Source organism: Miniopterus schreibersii, assembly GCF_964146895.1.
Source record: "Miniopterus schreibersii genome assembly, chromosome: 1".
NCBI lineage: Eukaryota > Metazoa > Chordata > Mammalia > Chiroptera > Miniopteridae > Miniopterus > Miniopterus schreibersii.
The window spans coordinates 120,638,481-120,655,257 of NC_138101.1; the positions used below are offsets into that span (position 1 = coordinate 120,638,481).

Consider the following 16,777-nt stretch of genomic DNA (forward strand, 5'->3'; position numbering starts at 1 on the left):
TCCAGGTCTTCTGAAATTCCGGGCCCTATTATAAGGTCACACATCCCCCTTTCATAGCTCAGACCGTGAAAGGATCCCCATCCTTGAGTGTTCATCTCAAGTAACACCTCCTCTTGTACCATTCTCCCATCACTGAGTTGGTCTACAACAGTAGTTCTTGAAGTCTGCAGATTTCTGGAGGACCCTGAGATCCTTTCAGGGGGTTCATGAGATCAAAACTATATTTGGAATATTACTAAGATGTCTTTTTTACTGTGATGACATCTGCACTATTGGTGCAAAAGCAAAGGTGAGTAAAACTGCTGGCACCTAGAGCAAGGCTAGGCAGTGACACCAAATTATACTAATAGTCATTGTATTCTTCAGTGCCTTGTGTGGGAAGAAAAGAAAAAGCCAATTTAATTTTAGAATGTTCTTAATGAAATCATTCATTAAATACTGATCTTTGGATATACATGTTTTTAACACTTTGCAAAGAAATCAGAGCACACATAAAACACCTCAGCTGTTTATCAAAGTTCAATGGTTGTCAAGGAAAAGCACAATGTGATTGAATTCTGAGCTGAACTGGTGGCTTTCTCCATGCAACACTGTTTTTACTGGAAAGAATAAATGACAAACTACAGTTATTCAGATTTGAGTACTGGATAGACATTTTCTTGAAAATGGATAAAGCAAGCCTGTCACTTCAAAGAAAACTACCAGTATTTGTTAACAGGGATAAAATTCAAGCTTTCAAGCAACAATTAGAATTTTAGAAAATTTGCCACTGTGTGTTTGACATTTTCCCAATACTAAAAGAATTTGTTGTTGAGATCGATGGAATAGTAATGAATAGGATTTTAAAACATTTTTTTAATTTTAATTTTAAAGACCACTTTAGAGCAGTTTTAGGTTCACAGCAAAACTGAGCAGAAGGTGCAGATTAATACGGTATTAGTTAGAAGTCTTAACATGCAAGATCTGTATAACTGAATGTTCTAAATAGTCAATTCATCATATCAAAATCATGCATGGGGGAAAACCCATTCAAAGTGCAAGACAGACTAATGGATTTTCAGGTAGGAATACAAAGAATTCACTGATAAAATTTCAGATCTGCATTGCAACTAGGTTTTAAGAAAATACCACTTTTTGAAATTTTGATGTGTAAAAGAAGAATATAGGTGCTTAAATATCTGTTAAACTGAAGTTATACCCCTCCATCCCTAAGGGGCCTCTGTTCTTGAACAAATAACCTGGTGAACTAGACTGTCTCAGCAACCTTCCAGGGACATTTTTAATCAAATACTTCTAGGGTGTGTGGAAGATCTGGATGAACCGAGTTCTGATTATCTTCATCCATTTGGGGTTCAAACCTCACTTTAAAAACTACAGATCATCTTTCCCATTTTTATTTGCTCTTAATAATCAGAAATCGATACTCTCCTTTCCATCCCTGCAGTATGTTCTACCCAAGTTTGACCAAATGTTCTTAATGGGCCTAGACAAAAGGAAACATCAACTTCCAGTGCCCGTCAAAATGAAGGAAGCTAGATGCCTATGACTCCCACTGATTACAGTTCAAATTCTCTGCACATAATACAAAAAGCAACTACCTGTGGGCTTTGAAAACTAAACAATTAGAGGCAGTGAGACCTGAACCAACAAGGGATGAATCATAGAATTATGCAGGAAAATCTCCAGGAGAAATCCCCTATCTATCAAGAAGACCCAGCAAGAGGGCCCCATGTCCTGGAGAGTATAGAGAAAGCCCCTGGTTTTTTCTCATCCAGTCTTGCCCTAAGGCCAACCCCAGATCTGCACTGACACAGTGGCACAAGCCAGAAGAAATAGATAACTTGAATAGTCCTGTCTATTAAAGAAATGGAATTGTTTGCAAATGACATGATCCTATATGTATAAAACACTAAAGGCTCCACAAACAACTGTTAAAACTAATAAACAAATCCAGTTAAGTTGCAGGATACAAAATCAATATGCAAAAATCAGTTACATTTCTTTACACCCACAATGACCTATCTGAAAGGATATCAAGAAAACAATCCCACATGTGATAGCATCAAAATGAAGAAAATACTTAGGAATAAATTTAACCAAGAAGGTAAAAAGATCCTTTACACTAAAAACTTTAAAACATTGATGAGAGAAATTTTAGAAGACAAAAATAAATGAAAATATATCTCAAGTTCATGGGATAGAAAAATTAATGTTAAAATATTAACAATATTAATTTTGGATTCTAGATTGCTAGAATCCAAAGCAATCTAGAGAGTCAATGCAATCCCTGTCAAAATTCCAATGGCATTTTTCACAGAAATTTAAAAAAACTGTTCCAAATTTCACATGGAACCACACAAAAAACCCTGAATAGTCAAAGCAATCTTGAGAAAGAACAACAAAGTTGGAGACATCATGCTCCCTAATTTCAAACTATATTACAAAGCTACAGTAACCAAAACAGTATAGTATTGGCATAAAAACAGACACACAGATCAATGGAACAGAATTGAATGTCCAGAATTAAGCCTACCCATAAGTAGCTAGTTAAATAGCAACAAAGAAGGCAAGAATATACAATGGGGAAGAAACAGTCTTTTCAGTGAATGGAAAACTGAACACCCACATACAAAAGAATAAAGTGGGACAACTATTTACACCATACACAAAAAATCAACTCAAAATGGACTAAAGACTTGAATGTGAGAACTGAAACCATAAAAACTCCTAGAAGAAAACATAAGCAGTGAGCTCCCTCACACAGGTCTTGGCATTGATTTTTTTGGATTGGACACCAAATGCAAGGGTAATAAGAGCACAAATAAGCAAAGTGGCTACAACAAATGAAAAAGCCTCTGTGCAGCAAAAAAACAACATATCAACAAAATGAAAAGGCAACTGCCCTAGCCGGTTTTGCTCAATGGTTAGAGCATCGACCCATGGAATGAAGTGTCCCGGGTTCGATTCTGGCCAAGGGCACGTGTCAGCTGCAGGCTCGTCCCCGGCCCTGGTAAGGCTACGTGCAGGAGGCAACCAATCGATGTGTCTCACATCGGTGTTTCTCTCTCTCCTTTCCACTCTCTGAAAAGCAATGGAAAAAAAAAATCTTCAGGTGTGGATTTTTAAAAAAAAAAAAGTGAAAAGGCAACCTACAGAATGGGAAAAAATATTTGCATATCTGGTAATGGGTTAGTAACCAAAATATATAAGAAATTCATACAACTCAACAGCAAAAAACCAAATAACCCAATTTAAAAATGGGCAGATGATCTGAGGACATACAGATAGCCAACTAATCATCAGGGAAATGGAAGCCAAAAACCACAATGAGATATCACCTCACACCTGTTAGGGTGGCTATCATCCAAGAAATAAAAGACAACATGTGTTGGCAAGGATGTGGATAGGAGGGAACCCTTGTGCACTGTTGGTGAAAATGTAAATTGGTACATCCACTATGGAAAACAGTATGAAGGTTCCTCAAAAGAATTTAAAAAGAATTACCATAATAGCCAGCAATCCCTCTTCTGGGTATATACCCCTAAAAAATGAAATCAGTAGGTGAAGGTGAAGGTACATCTTCTCTTCCATGTTACTGCATTATTCACAATAGGCAAAACACGGAAACAACCTGTTTCTGTTGACAGGTGAATGGATAAAGAAACTGTGAAACAAACACAATGAAATATTATTCAGCCTTTAAAAAGGAGATTTTTGCCATATGGACAACATGGATGGACCTTGAGAGCATTATGCTAAGTGAAATAAGTTAGACAAAGACAAATACCATATGATCTCACTTATATGTGGAATCCTTAAAAAAAAGAGAAAGCAAGAAAGAGATACCATGACACATCCATTAGAATGTCCACTTTTTTTTACCTAACACCAAATACTGATTAGGATGCAGAAGTGGAGCTCTAACACATTGCTAATGTGAATGCAAAATGGTAGAGCTACTCTCAAAACCAGTTTTTCAGTTTCTTATAAAGTCAAACATACACTTACCTATGATTCAGCAAACTAAAATATACAACATACTAACATACCGTATGATTCCATTCATATGCCATTCTGGAAAATGCAAAACTAGTGGCGGGAACCAGTCAGTGGTTCCTAGGAGCGGAGTTGGGCGAGGGCCTGACTGTAAAGGGCTGACACACAGGAGGTTTTCTGTGATGATGGAACTTCTCTGTATGGTTGTTGTAATTGTGATTATACAACAACCCTGTGCATTTGTCAAAATTCATAATTGTCCATGAAAAAGAGTAAATTTTATGGCATGTGGATTTTAAATATTAATTTGGAGAATGAGAGAGGGTAAGAGTAGGTGGGGAGGGGTTGAGAGAGGTTGAAAAGGGGAGAAACCTACTGATTTTATTTCCTAAATCTCTCTGATTTGTTTACTTTGCTCCATCCCCACTGCTTCCAACATAGTCCAGCATGAGAGAGAGGGGGCAGGGGAAGGAGGAGGGAGGGTCAGAGAAGGCCCCTGCTTAGGCCTCAGAGCTCCTTGGATGACAGACATTCTTCATTTAACAAACGTGTGAGAGAGCATAAAAATGCACCCGATATGCAACAGTAAACAAAGCAGATATCCCTGCCTTTGGGTCGTCTGCTTGGGTAGACAGTGTCTGAAGCGTGAGAATACAGAGGCCACGGTGGCTTGAACAGGGTGGCTGCCATCCTTAAATATAACAAAACCCCTCCCTCACCAGTTCTGCCGCTTCACCTGCAGCCTTATAGCTATTAATCCACCCACAGCCAAGCTTCGTGGCAGAGCTGCCCACCTCATATTTCCATACCCTCTTGTCCACCACGCTCCTCATACCCTCACAATCTACAGTCTTCTCCCTTCCTCAGTGGAAACTGTCCTCAATTAGGCCACCAAAGTTGAGTGGTCTTCAATCCTCACCTTATTTGACCTCAATAGCTTTTGGCTCTGTTGATCACTCATCCTCTGGAAACATGCTGTGCCCAGGACTCTCCTAGTTTTCTTCCACCTCTGACTCCTCCTTCTCAACCAATGATAGCATTCCGCAAGGCTCGGTCCAACCCCAGGTCTCCACTCCTCTTTATGCCCTCTCCCTTGGGAATCTCATTCGGATCCAGTTTCAACTGACATCAAATTACTGTTCAGTCCCAAAGGTATATCTTCCACTCGGTGCACTTCTCAAAGCTCCAAACTTATAGATCCAACCACCTCAACTCAATATGTCCAACACTAGACTCATGAATTCCCCTACCAAACATATTCCCACTTCTCAGTGTTGGTCCTGCCATACAGTTTACATGCCAGAAACACAGGAATTGTCATTGCCCCCCACCTCCTTTGCCACCCAAATCCAAACCATCATTAACACCTACTTATTTTGTTTCCTAAACTCTCAAATTTGCCTACTTTACTCCATCCCCATTGCCTTCACCGTAGTCCAGCATCTGTCTGGTAGCTTTATAACAACCTACCTGTTCTCACCACATCACTTGGATCCCCTCCAATCTAGCTGGTGTTTTCAAAATGTAAATTTGATTCTATCACTCTTTGCTTTCAAAACATAAAAGGTTTCCTATTATTGTTAGGCCAAAGCCCAAATTCTCACCAGGATCTATCAGTCCCTGCATGGTCTGGTCCTACCTAATGCTCTTTCCTCATTGATCTCGTTCATTCCCCTTGCTCCAGCCACAGGGGCTTGCTTTCATTTCCTCAAAGGCACCATGTATCCTGCTACCACAGGGCCTTTGTACGTACTGTCCTTCTCTGGATTGCTCTCATCTCCCCCAGTGCCTCTTTACCCAGCATATCTTAGCTCCAGTATCAATGCAACATAGAAGGCTTTATGTATCCCTGAGCCTAGGTCGGACTCCTTGATTATTCCTTTTCTTTCCTTTGGAGCATTTATTTCCATTTGAAATTATAAAGTCATTAATGTGGCCTTTTGATTGTGTCAATCACCAACACTAGGACTATAAGTTTTATGGATCGAGGATTTTGTATTTTGTTCTGCATTACTGGTTGGATGAAAATACTCACTGAAAATGTTTATAAGAAACTAATAACAGCAGCTACCTGTTTGGAGGGTCGTGAGAACTGGGTGCATGGGTGTCAGAGGTGGGAGAGAAATGAAGGGCCCTTCCTGAGGTCATTCCTCTGAAAGTGGCACAGCCAGTCTAGGTGTTCAGATTACAAGCTTATATTCCTTCTAACACAGCTGGCGAATAACTCCCCCACCCTTCCCAACTGCGAAAAAGAGAAAACTGAGATGGCAGAGCACTCTCATAAATTTTATTTCAATCCCATGACATTTTGTGACAGACCTAGACAAGTATGAGCCAGTCTGGGTCTGGGTCCCAGGGGACAGGACTTGCAGAGAAGGGAAAATATCCAACTTTTGTTTTGACAGTTATACTCACCCAGCAGGATAGAAAAGAAGAAAGAAAAATGTCCTTGGCTGGTGTGGCAAGAATCCTGCCAGTAAATCTGGTGGATGCTCCAACTTGCCAAAGACATCCCCAAGGTCCCATTAACACCATGACACTGAACCAGGGCGGCACTGAACACTCAGTAACACTGCTGACTTCCTCGCGACCCTTGAAAGATGTGTTTCTACTTACTGAGGCGCCGGTGGGACACTTGAAGATGGAACCAGAGAGTGGCAGGACTTTGCTGCTGAGGGTGAGGTGAACGTGGCCCTGGGTGTACATCACAAAAGCTTCCTTATGTACGATTTTCCTCCTCTTCACTTAACATCTGCACTGAGTATAGAGTCCCAGACTCATTGATCCCCCAAGCTAGGGAAAGTGAGAAGTATCAGTGAAGCGAATAAAAGTTGCCTTCACCACCACGGTCTAGATCACTGCCCAAGCTGACTGGAAGCTGAGAGCAACAGCACAGACACTAGAAAGCCCAAGAACTCGCTGTGATCTAAGACATGGCACGTCATACATGAAAGGCGTGCGATGGGCAATGTCCAGGCCATTTCCCACCGTCTCAGAACACGGGAAGCATTCATGTGCCCTGATTTTCAAAACTATCCTCGGATCTATTCCTTCTGGAATAAAAATGTGACCTGAACAGCTCTTCTGACCCCCCCTAGATTGAGGGCCACCACGGGAAAAACACAGACTGCTGCTGACCTGATATATTCATCCCAGGTGGAATGACAATGTGGTGCTCACCTTCAGAAAGAAAAGGCAGAAACGCGTGAGCATTCTTTTGAAGAAAGGAACTAGGAGTGCCTATAATTCCTCATCCAACTCTGAGGTCATCAATTCACAGCCACTTTAATCACTCCAGAGTACGTAAAAATTCCTCAAGGAGCATCATAAGATGTAAATCATAATATTGACCCAAAAAAGACATTTAATTTTAGTTTAAAATTAAATTCTAAACTAGCTCGCTAATTTAACTTCGTTCTGATGTGCTACCTTTCAAAGTGGGCAGGGATAAAAATGCAAGGGGTTCAAGAGGCATTGAAAAGAGCACGGTACCTCAGATCTAACTTCCAAATGCAGCTACGCAGGAGCTGGAACAACTATCTTCCTCCCCCAAAGCTTCTGACTCCCCCTCAGAGCCACCTAGCACACCCTCCCTTTGTTATCTAGGAGCCCAGGGTGACTAGAGGGAAAATGGAAAGGACTTCTCCCCAAGATCAACATCTGAGCACCAGAAACAGGGCTGCCTTCACATTGAAGCAATTCTCAACAGTCCTATTGTTCTGTTTTTTCAAACGATGGAAAATCTAATTCCAGAAAATGTTAATAGCTTCATTATGTGACCATCGGACTAATAAGTTATGTAGCCAAAGAGTTTGGGGCTAAGCTACTAAGATATTTTTGGAATAACATCTGATCTCTTCATTTAAACCTATTGTTATCATGAATCTAGAAGTATAAGCAAAACTCCTATAAAATGGAGACTCAAACACCAGTTTGGAATGTGCTAAGACATGACTCGGGCTGGGGACACTCAGGCTTACACTTGGCAGGCCGGGGTGAGTATGGAGTGGCTGCCAGTGAGTATGGAGAAGGGGAAGAGACAGGTGCTTGGGGCCATGTTGGGAGCAAACTATAGGATGAGTGTTCAGAAATTTATGACAAACTGTAGAGGAGGGGTTAGAGGATTCTAGACTGCTGTTAACGAAGTAGATCTAAGGGAATAATCTCTTGATAATATTCAGGAAGCAAAAATAGAGTTTTCCTTAGTTGGATGTACCTGCCCATCATGCTAATGGTTTCTGTGCAAGAGCATGAAGAAGGCCTCCAGGTGCCCGGGAGCCCTGGACAGAAGATAATGATGTTTGGAAGAACAAGGCAGCTACCCTAGGCCAACACGCAAGAGAAAAGCACTTCACCCAAACCCATCACATAAGGGTGGAGGGAAGGAAGCCCCCAAACATGTGCAATGGCTCATTAACCCATAAAACAGTCCTTGTCCTGAGGGGTACCCACATCCCCACAGCAGAAGTCTCTCCAGCAGTCTGTCACATTGCCTTAAAAAGTCCCATACAGAGGAATGGCTTGGTTCCACAGTCATCCCACTTCCACTGTGGTAATGACATTGCTTTGGGAAAGTAGCAATCCTCACAATTTCCCCACAACTCTGGCATCTGCCCCAGATTGGAAGACCCCTTTGATATACTCACCCCCCAAATCATCCTGACCCTTACATTCCACAACCACCTTGACCACCCTGTACCTCTATGTCTTAACAACTATAATGAAAAATCATAGAAGTGTTAGCCATGATAATTATTCCATTTAATTTCCTTAAGGACATTTTCTTTCCTCTTAGAAAATTTCTTAGAGGCCTATGCTATCAATAACACCAAAACAACAATAATGAAGGTAGGTAGTCACAGCAGCTCACATGTGTAGAGTGCTTACCCTGTCAAGCACTTTGCTAAGGGGTTTACATATTTACACATTTTACACAGTGAAATCATATTGCATCAGCCTTATGATATAGATGCTACTACTGTCTCCATTTTACAGAAAAGGAAACTGAGGTACAGTGTACCAACCTTCCTCCCATCTTGTTCCCTCACTTTGTGAGGGACCCCATGCTGGTGGTAAAGCCTCAGGAATCTGAAGTTTCTGAGCAGTGTTTTTTAACTGCTGGCAGGGAGGGAGAAGGAAGGACAACACTCTTTAGTCTGGGTTTTGGAAAGAGTATTCTTGACTCCTTTGGTCACAAAACTCATACAAGATGTGGCTACTATTTTGCTGCTGCACCGGGTACAGCCAGTTCTTACCCTATTATCTTCCTGGATCTCCCAGTCACTGGAGAAAATTGTCAGTTGCTGCCCTTGGGAGCAGTTTGAAAACTGGAAAAGACTGGAAAACATCCTTCTGTTCTCTTGAGTGTCTGGAAAGATGGCATCTTGGAAATTGACTCCATGAGGCAAGAGGTTATAATTTTCATCCATCCTAGTGGGAAAGAGGAAAAAAGTAGATGTAGAAGAGACATCTATGGGGTGTACCAGCTTTAATCAAGAGTCAGAGAAGACTGACAGTCTTGCCAATTACACAACCATGTCTCACATGGCTCTCATCAGAGGAGTTACTGTTTCTAATTATTCTCTGCCTCAGGTACATGCCTCTATTCTTAAGGTTTTCAAAAAGATGACTTTGGGTGAAGCAGGGGGGAAAGTGTGTGCTTGCATATACATATATGTTTGTCTATTTGTATATCTCCCAAGAGGCCTTCCTTCTAGAGAGTGTTCCTTGTTTCTTGGTGAATGTAAGGTCAGCTGGGATGGCCAGTTGGAATGATCCTGCCCTTACTACTTATCTTCTGTCTGACATGAAGCAAATTTTTAAAATTCTCTAAGCTTTAGTATTCCAATCTGGAGAAACAGGGTAATAACAGCACCTTACTCCTTGGTGGCAGTGCAAGGACTGCATTAGAAAATAAGAGTAAATAAAGTACTTGGCAGGAAATGAGTACAGCACAAATTAGTTAACATTTCTATAGAGCCTAGAATAAATAGCCTGTTGGAAAGACAAAGTCACAAAAAGGAAAAGGAGAGATGGAAGTCACACTCCAGCTCACCAGTGAGTCTCCACTGGCACTTCCCACTGTGACACTGACCAGAGTCTATCTCAGTGGGTCCCGGATAACAGAGCAGGAATGATTTGTATGCAGCTGTTGACACAGGAAAACACAGCCCTGCGAAATGGAGCTTTATCAGACTACTATTTGACTCTTTATTTATTTCTGTCCTAACTCTTTGTAAATGTCAGAGCAAAAGATGAAAGAGCTGGCTGACCACCACAGAGCCAGTGGACAAAACTCTATTTCGTGACAAAGTTGGGGGAGGGGGGGAGCCAGAACAATGTCTACTCAAGTACTCCGGCTCTTTTTTCTTTGGAAAATAAAGTTTTGTTGTTGTATAGTGTTATAGCTGGGTTCTCAATGTTTTTCCTAAATAGAAATATGAAAAATCTGAGTTAAGTTTCCCTGTATAAGAAAGGTATAGTCTTAGTCCTTGCTGGCTTTATTTAGAAACAACACTTCTTCAGCAATGAAAAAAAATTCAACTGAATCTGACTAAACCACTCAAGCCAACACAAAGCACGCCATGTATTCTAAACTTAGATATTTTGGCTCCAATATGGAAAACATGTGTTGCCATGGGCTTATGGAAGTCCTCTGTGGAACTTACTGTTTTCCATCTCAGAGAAATGGGAAATCTCAAAAGCTCAAAGTGAATCTGCAGACCCAGGTCACAGTCATTCAAATATCCTTACCGCTCCTTCACACGCTGGGCAGACTGGAACCAAGACAAATCACAACTTTGGTTAATTCACTCTCTGGGTATAGATGTTAGATCCCATTTTGATGTTTCTCTCAGTTGCTCTGTATCACTCTCCTATTTCAATCGGAAACAACCAATGCATTTGGGGTTCCACCTGTTGCTCTCTGTTTCAGACTTCAGTGGAACCCACTGACTGAATTCTTATGCACATGCACTCCATCCTGACCACAGGCCAACTTTCAGGGAATGGCACAAGATTCCAGGAGTCTCCAAGCAGAGAGGCCTCCTGTCCTCACCTCTATCCCCTTCGAAGCACTGTGACTCAGGGCCTTACCCCCAGAAGCCCACTCCTCTAAACCTTGGCTATTTTGAATGGCTTGGCATTGAGGTCTGTTGGCAGCTGATGTGAGACTGATACCAACAAATATGAGTGAAACTGGAGCACAGCTGGTCTGTATTCCACACCATGCATATCCTGACATTCAAGCAGGTGGGGAGAAGAAAGTGTGACTATTCCTGCATCTAACCTGCATCAGGTGTTTCCACGAGTTACCGTGTTTTAGTCTCAATCAACCTTGCTTTTCACATTACTGAGGTGAAGATATTGAGGTTCTTGAGGTCAGTAACTTGCGCAAAATCAGAAGGAGCAGAACCAGAATCCCAACAACAGTCTGATTTCAAAGGTTTTTCTTTTTCTTTCTCACCAACCCAAACTGCTCCCACTGAATCCAGTTAAAAAAAAAAAAAGTTGACTCAAATGAAGCATTGAAAACCACCTTGGTCATTTGCCTGAAACAATCTTCTTTGCATGAAGCACAGAAATCATTCCTACTTTTTCACCACCCTTAGCCAGAGACACCTGGTGTCTTTGTCGAGGCGTCGGATAAAGAGCGAGGGGAGGACCCCAAGGCATACTCTCATATGGCACGGACAGGATCCTGTGGGAGTCCTGACCTGGCTGCAGATAACGGCGACCTCGGGCGGTCAGGCAGAAGGGCAGAGAAGGTGGTGGGTGCGAGGGGCCGGGCTCACCTGAGGAAGAAGAAATAGGAGTAGTCCTGGACCACGGTGTGAGAATGACAGGAGAAGTAGCCCAGGCCGGTGAGGTTGAGCCTGGAGCCGGCGGGGACCTCGAGCATGCTGCCCCACGCCTGGTCGCACAGCATCTCGATCTCGGCGGAGTAGAAGAGCCCCGCGTCGCCCGCCTCGTGCTGCCAGGGCAGGTAGTTGTAGAGGCCGTGCACCTCCTGGTGCAGCGCCAGCACCCTGGCGTACACGATGATCTCCGCCAGCTCGGCGCGGCAGCCCTCGCTCAGGGGCCGCCACTCGGACGGCAGCTGGCAGGCGCGGGCGGGCCCGAGGCGCGCGGCCAGGCAGAGCGCGGCGAGCAGCAGCGGGCGCAGCATGCCGGCGGCGGGAGCGGGCGGCCGGGGCGCACTAGCCTAGGCGCATGGCCGGGCCACCCGGGCCCGCGGGGCGCGGGGGCCGTCGGGGAACTGGGAGCGCCCGCCGGGGCCGGGCAGGGCCGTCCTGAGCGCTGCGCCCCGTGCGCCGCTCCGGGAGCTCGGCGCGCCGCTCTCCCCGCCGCCGGGCTCACCGTGCCCGGCCCTCCCCGGGGCGCTTTAAAAGGGTCGTGGGGCGGGCCGACCACCGGCTCCTGCCCTGCCCCTCGCGACGGGGGCGTGGGCGGCGGCGGGAGAGGGCGGGGAGGCGGCCTGGCGGGGGTGGGACGCGGGCCAGGGACGCGCGGGAAGCTCGGGAGCAGCCGGGGCTGCGGCTCCCGGCCGCGCGGCGTTTAGAGGGCGGAGCGCCCCCCAAAAGGTCACTGCTAGGAGCGCCCGTCCAGCCCTCTTCCTGCACCCCACTAAGGCACCAGGGCAAAGCTTTCCAGGAGTAAAGCGTATTCCAATCGCGTGGGATCCTTGAAATAACTGCTGCTCCTTGGCATGAGTACTCTGCGTTCATTTTTACATTTTCTATGTGGTTTATTTAGAGTCAAAATACACAGAAATCAAATCTGAGTCGACCTGCACAGGTGAGGGGTTAACTAGGAAAGTCGGTGTGAGCTACTCTTTGCATCTCTCCCTCCCTCCCTTACCTCCCGCCCCCCTGCTTATTATTTAATCATGATCTTAGAAAAAAGCCTCAAATATTTGAAAAGCCATTTTGCCCTGATGTTTCTAAAGGTGCATGGTTTACATAATTCCTACTTCCAGATTCTAAACACCCTACACCTGAGAAATAAATTCTGCCGCCAACGCCAAACAGCTTTTCACAAGACAATGGGTGAATCTTGAGGAGACCCAGACTCTAATTATCCCTAAACTCAGCAGGCCCTTTTATCCCTAAATTGCCTTAATTATTCCTAATGTAGTCAAAAGAAGAAAAACCAGGTGTTTGTTATTTATAAATATATTTATAATGTTTACGTATATTATGTCATACATATAATATGCAATATAAGATGCATGTCATTGTACATATATCATGCATATTATATATAACATATATTTATAATAAATTTATGAGCAAAATTGCCTTACAATGGAAGGTTCTTTGTTCTGCAAAGAACAAAGCATTTTATGAACTAGGGTTTCCGTAAATTTGAGCCTTGGAACCCAATTGAATTCTATGCACTGAAGGAAAAAGAATTCTTGGGGAATTCTGGAAGGAAAGGTAAGCAGAAAAGAGGCTACTGAAGTGGGAGAGAAGATTCCAAGCTGAGCCTCACCGCCCATGACTCCCAAATCTCCTTCCTGAGATCTCTCAATCTTCAGTTAAGAAGACTAAATTTATGCATGCTTGTTACAACCTAAGTTTTTGAAAGGCAACTCTGGGGTACAATCCAGCCCATCAGGACAGGGAAGGGGACTTGAAAGATGTGGGGGAGGGCTCTGGGCTCCGGGAAGTGGAATGAGCAGGGCTCCAGCTGATAGCATTGTAATTAACCCAGTTATTAATAACAGGAAAGGAGCAAAGGGAAGCTGCAATTCTGACGCATGCCCAGTGAAGTTTGGGTGACGTAGAGAAGGGTGCTTGTCTGTCAGTCACACCTGGGAAGGGGTCACTGGCCAGGATAGGCATGTGCCACTGCAAGCAAGGGAAGATTTGATATTTAAGCTCCTGAACAAAAGAGTTCCCTCTCTTGCTTTCTGGGCTCCTGGCTCTCTCATTGAAGGGGGGGTGCTCCCCTGCATTTGCCCACATGGCCATGTGGACCCCACACAATGGACTGATGGACTGTGACTAGCCTGATGCTGCACCAGACCCAGCTCCACCATGGAACAAAAACTTTGGACACTGGCCTTTCTTCTAGCTCTGCTGAATCCCCAGCTGCATCTCTTCCAGGACTGGTTTAAAGGAAATTCCCTCACTCTGTCCACTGAGAGGGCCCAGGCAGTAACACTCCTGTAGCAATGACAGCACCTGTAGCAATGACACTCCTGTAGCAATGACAGCACTCATTCTAAATACTGTCCTCCACTAAAAGGAACCAGGGCTCTCTGGAGAAATAGCTGATACACAGATTAGTTTGGAGGGTGGACATGAAAATTCTCAGATGAACCAGCGATATTGCTGTGCCAAAAACTAAGGGAGTGCTCAAAGAACAACTGAGACATAACACACGCACACACACACACACACACACACACACACAATCCTGAAGGGGAGCTCGTGATCAGTTAAAATTAATAATGATAGTAGTTGCTTATAAGCCATAGAATAAAATAGGAAATCATGAATCCACACTAGTAATACATGAATGGAGAGGAGACTTTAGAGATATTTACATAGTTACAAATAGCTCACAACAAAATATTTGTATATTTCAAAGGGAAAAAGAAAACTATAGTTGGAGAAGCTTGGAAGATAATACCTCAATCAAAGTAAACATTCTGAATAATGGGACAAATTGAAATTATGTGCCACCTGATAAAATGCAATGAGAGCACAGTGTCACTTCTATTCCTGCTGAAGATGTATAACATAAATATCATCATGAAGACATACAAGATAAATACAAATTGAGGAACATTCTACAAATAACTGGCCTATACTCCTTGTGTGAAGTTCACAAAAATCAATAAAAGACCCAATAACTTTTCCAGATTAAAGGAAATTTTTTTTAAAACCTACAAAAGACTAAGTTCAATGCATGACTCTGAACTGGGTCCTTTTGCTTGTAAAGGATATAATTGGGACAAGTGGCAAAATTCGAATGGGGTCTGAGCTTCTGGTGAGGGTAATATATCAACGCTAACTTTCAATTCCTATGCCCTTGCTTGTAAAAACATACTAACGTGTTTGCAGGTGATAGGGCATCACAGAGTAACTTATTCTCAAGTGGTTCTGGAAGAAAATTCATTGGAACTGGATCTGCAACTTTTCTGTAAGTTTGAGAATGTTTCAAAAGAAAAAAGAAAATAATCAGTGGAATAGCTAGGAAGTTTTCAAAAGAGGATTGGCGGGAATAATTTTCCCTTCCGGATATTAAAGTATATTTTATAGCTATAATTCTTGAAACAGTGTGGTAATTATACAAGAAGCAATGGGCATATCAGAAGGACAAAACAGATCTGTGTTTATAAGAACTTAAAATAGTGTGTAGGAACAACTCTAATTGCCAACCATCACAGAGTGGTTTATAAATTGTAGCACATTCATATATTTGAATAATTTATCACAATTAAACATATTTTTAAACATTCTAAATGACATGTACATGATATAATGTTAAGTGACAGAAGAGTATAAATGATCTGTGGGCACATGGTGCACTCTTGGGGTGCTGGCAATAGTCCATGTCTTGACCTCGGTTGTAGCTGTATAGTCATTCACTTTGTTTTATAATGTTTTGTGTATTTTCCTTATGTACGTTACAATAAACAATCTTTAAAGGACATCCTGGGCCCTTTACCATCCTGGACTATATTCTAGACCTTGAGCTGCTCAGTAGATCAGATTTTGTCTTCCTTTCATTCAGATGAGGAGCCAAGTTCCAAAAAGGTTAAACCATTGCTCACTAGCTTATAAGTACCAAGGCCAGAATGTGTACCTATCCATGCTTTGGCTACTGCACTGTCCTGTGTCCCCAGCATTAGTGGTAGAGGGTTCACGGTCATCACAACAGGTACTGTGGTTGTGTGCACAAAACTATGTCAGACAGTGTGCTGGGCACTTTACACATGTCTCTCTAACAGCCCTGCAAAGATGATGTTATTACTCCCAATTTACTTAGGAAAAGGAGCATGTAGCTGGTAAAGAATAAAGCTGCATTCAGATCCTAGTCAATTCATTCATTAGATCAGCAATTTTCAAGCTTTTCATCTGTTACTAAAATTCTGTGGCACACCAAAAAATATATTTTTTGCCAATCTGACAAAAAAAATAGGTATAATTTTGATTCATTCACACTGGATGGCTATTGTTGTGTTGGCTGTTGTCATTTTTTTATTTGACAATCTCAGGGAAAAGAGGTCAATGCCCCTGACTAAATAGTCAGTTATTGCATGTTTTAAAAACTCTTGCGGCACACCGGTTGAAAACTGCTGCATTTGATAAACACAAACTAAGTAGTAACTATATGTCAGGCACTGGAAAGGTACTGGAGATATAGGACACATAACACACAATTCCTGCCCTCTAGGAGCTGACCACCCTGATGAACTCCAAACGTTGGCCACTCCACCCATGCCTCCTACTGTTCTCCAAGAGGAGTGCCTGCCTGCTGTCGTCCAAATACAGGCCAAAGTCAGATACTTCTCCCAGTAGCAATCAGGGCATCTCCCCACATATCTCCTTCCTGCAAAGTTAATGAACAAACAAGCGAACAAACAAAAAGGCCCAGCAGCTATGATTCAGTTATCCTGCCTGAATTCAGCTTAGAACTTTCTTTTATGCTTGTCTGCTATTTTAATACTGCACAGATATAAGGAATAGGTCCAGAAATGCTGACCAGAGGCCAAAAAATTAAAAATTACACTTTCCTATTCTATCATATGTCCTACTCATGCGGTGCT

General features: G+C 43.0%; 1 protein-coding gene across 1 annotated transcript in view; it reads right to left on the minus strand.

The window, feature by feature from the left end:
* The window catches only part of CCDC3 (coiled-coil domain containing 3), an 86,189-nt gene extending 73,837 nt beyond the window's left edge, over nucleotides 1–12,352 (minus strand). The window contains exons 1-2 of the mRNA XM_081137473.1: nucleotides 11,790–12,352; nucleotides 9,252–9,426 (exon numbers count right to left, since the gene is read on the minus strand). Of these exons, the coding sequence (XP_080993599.1) occupies nucleotides 9,252–9,426; nucleotides 11,790–12,163 (549 nt within the window). The 5' untranslated portion in view covers nucleotides 12,164–12,352. The remainder of the gene's footprint in view (nucleotides 1–9,251; nucleotides 9,427–11,789) is intronic.
* Between the last annotated feature and the right edge of the window lie 4,425 nt (nucleotides 12,353–16,777).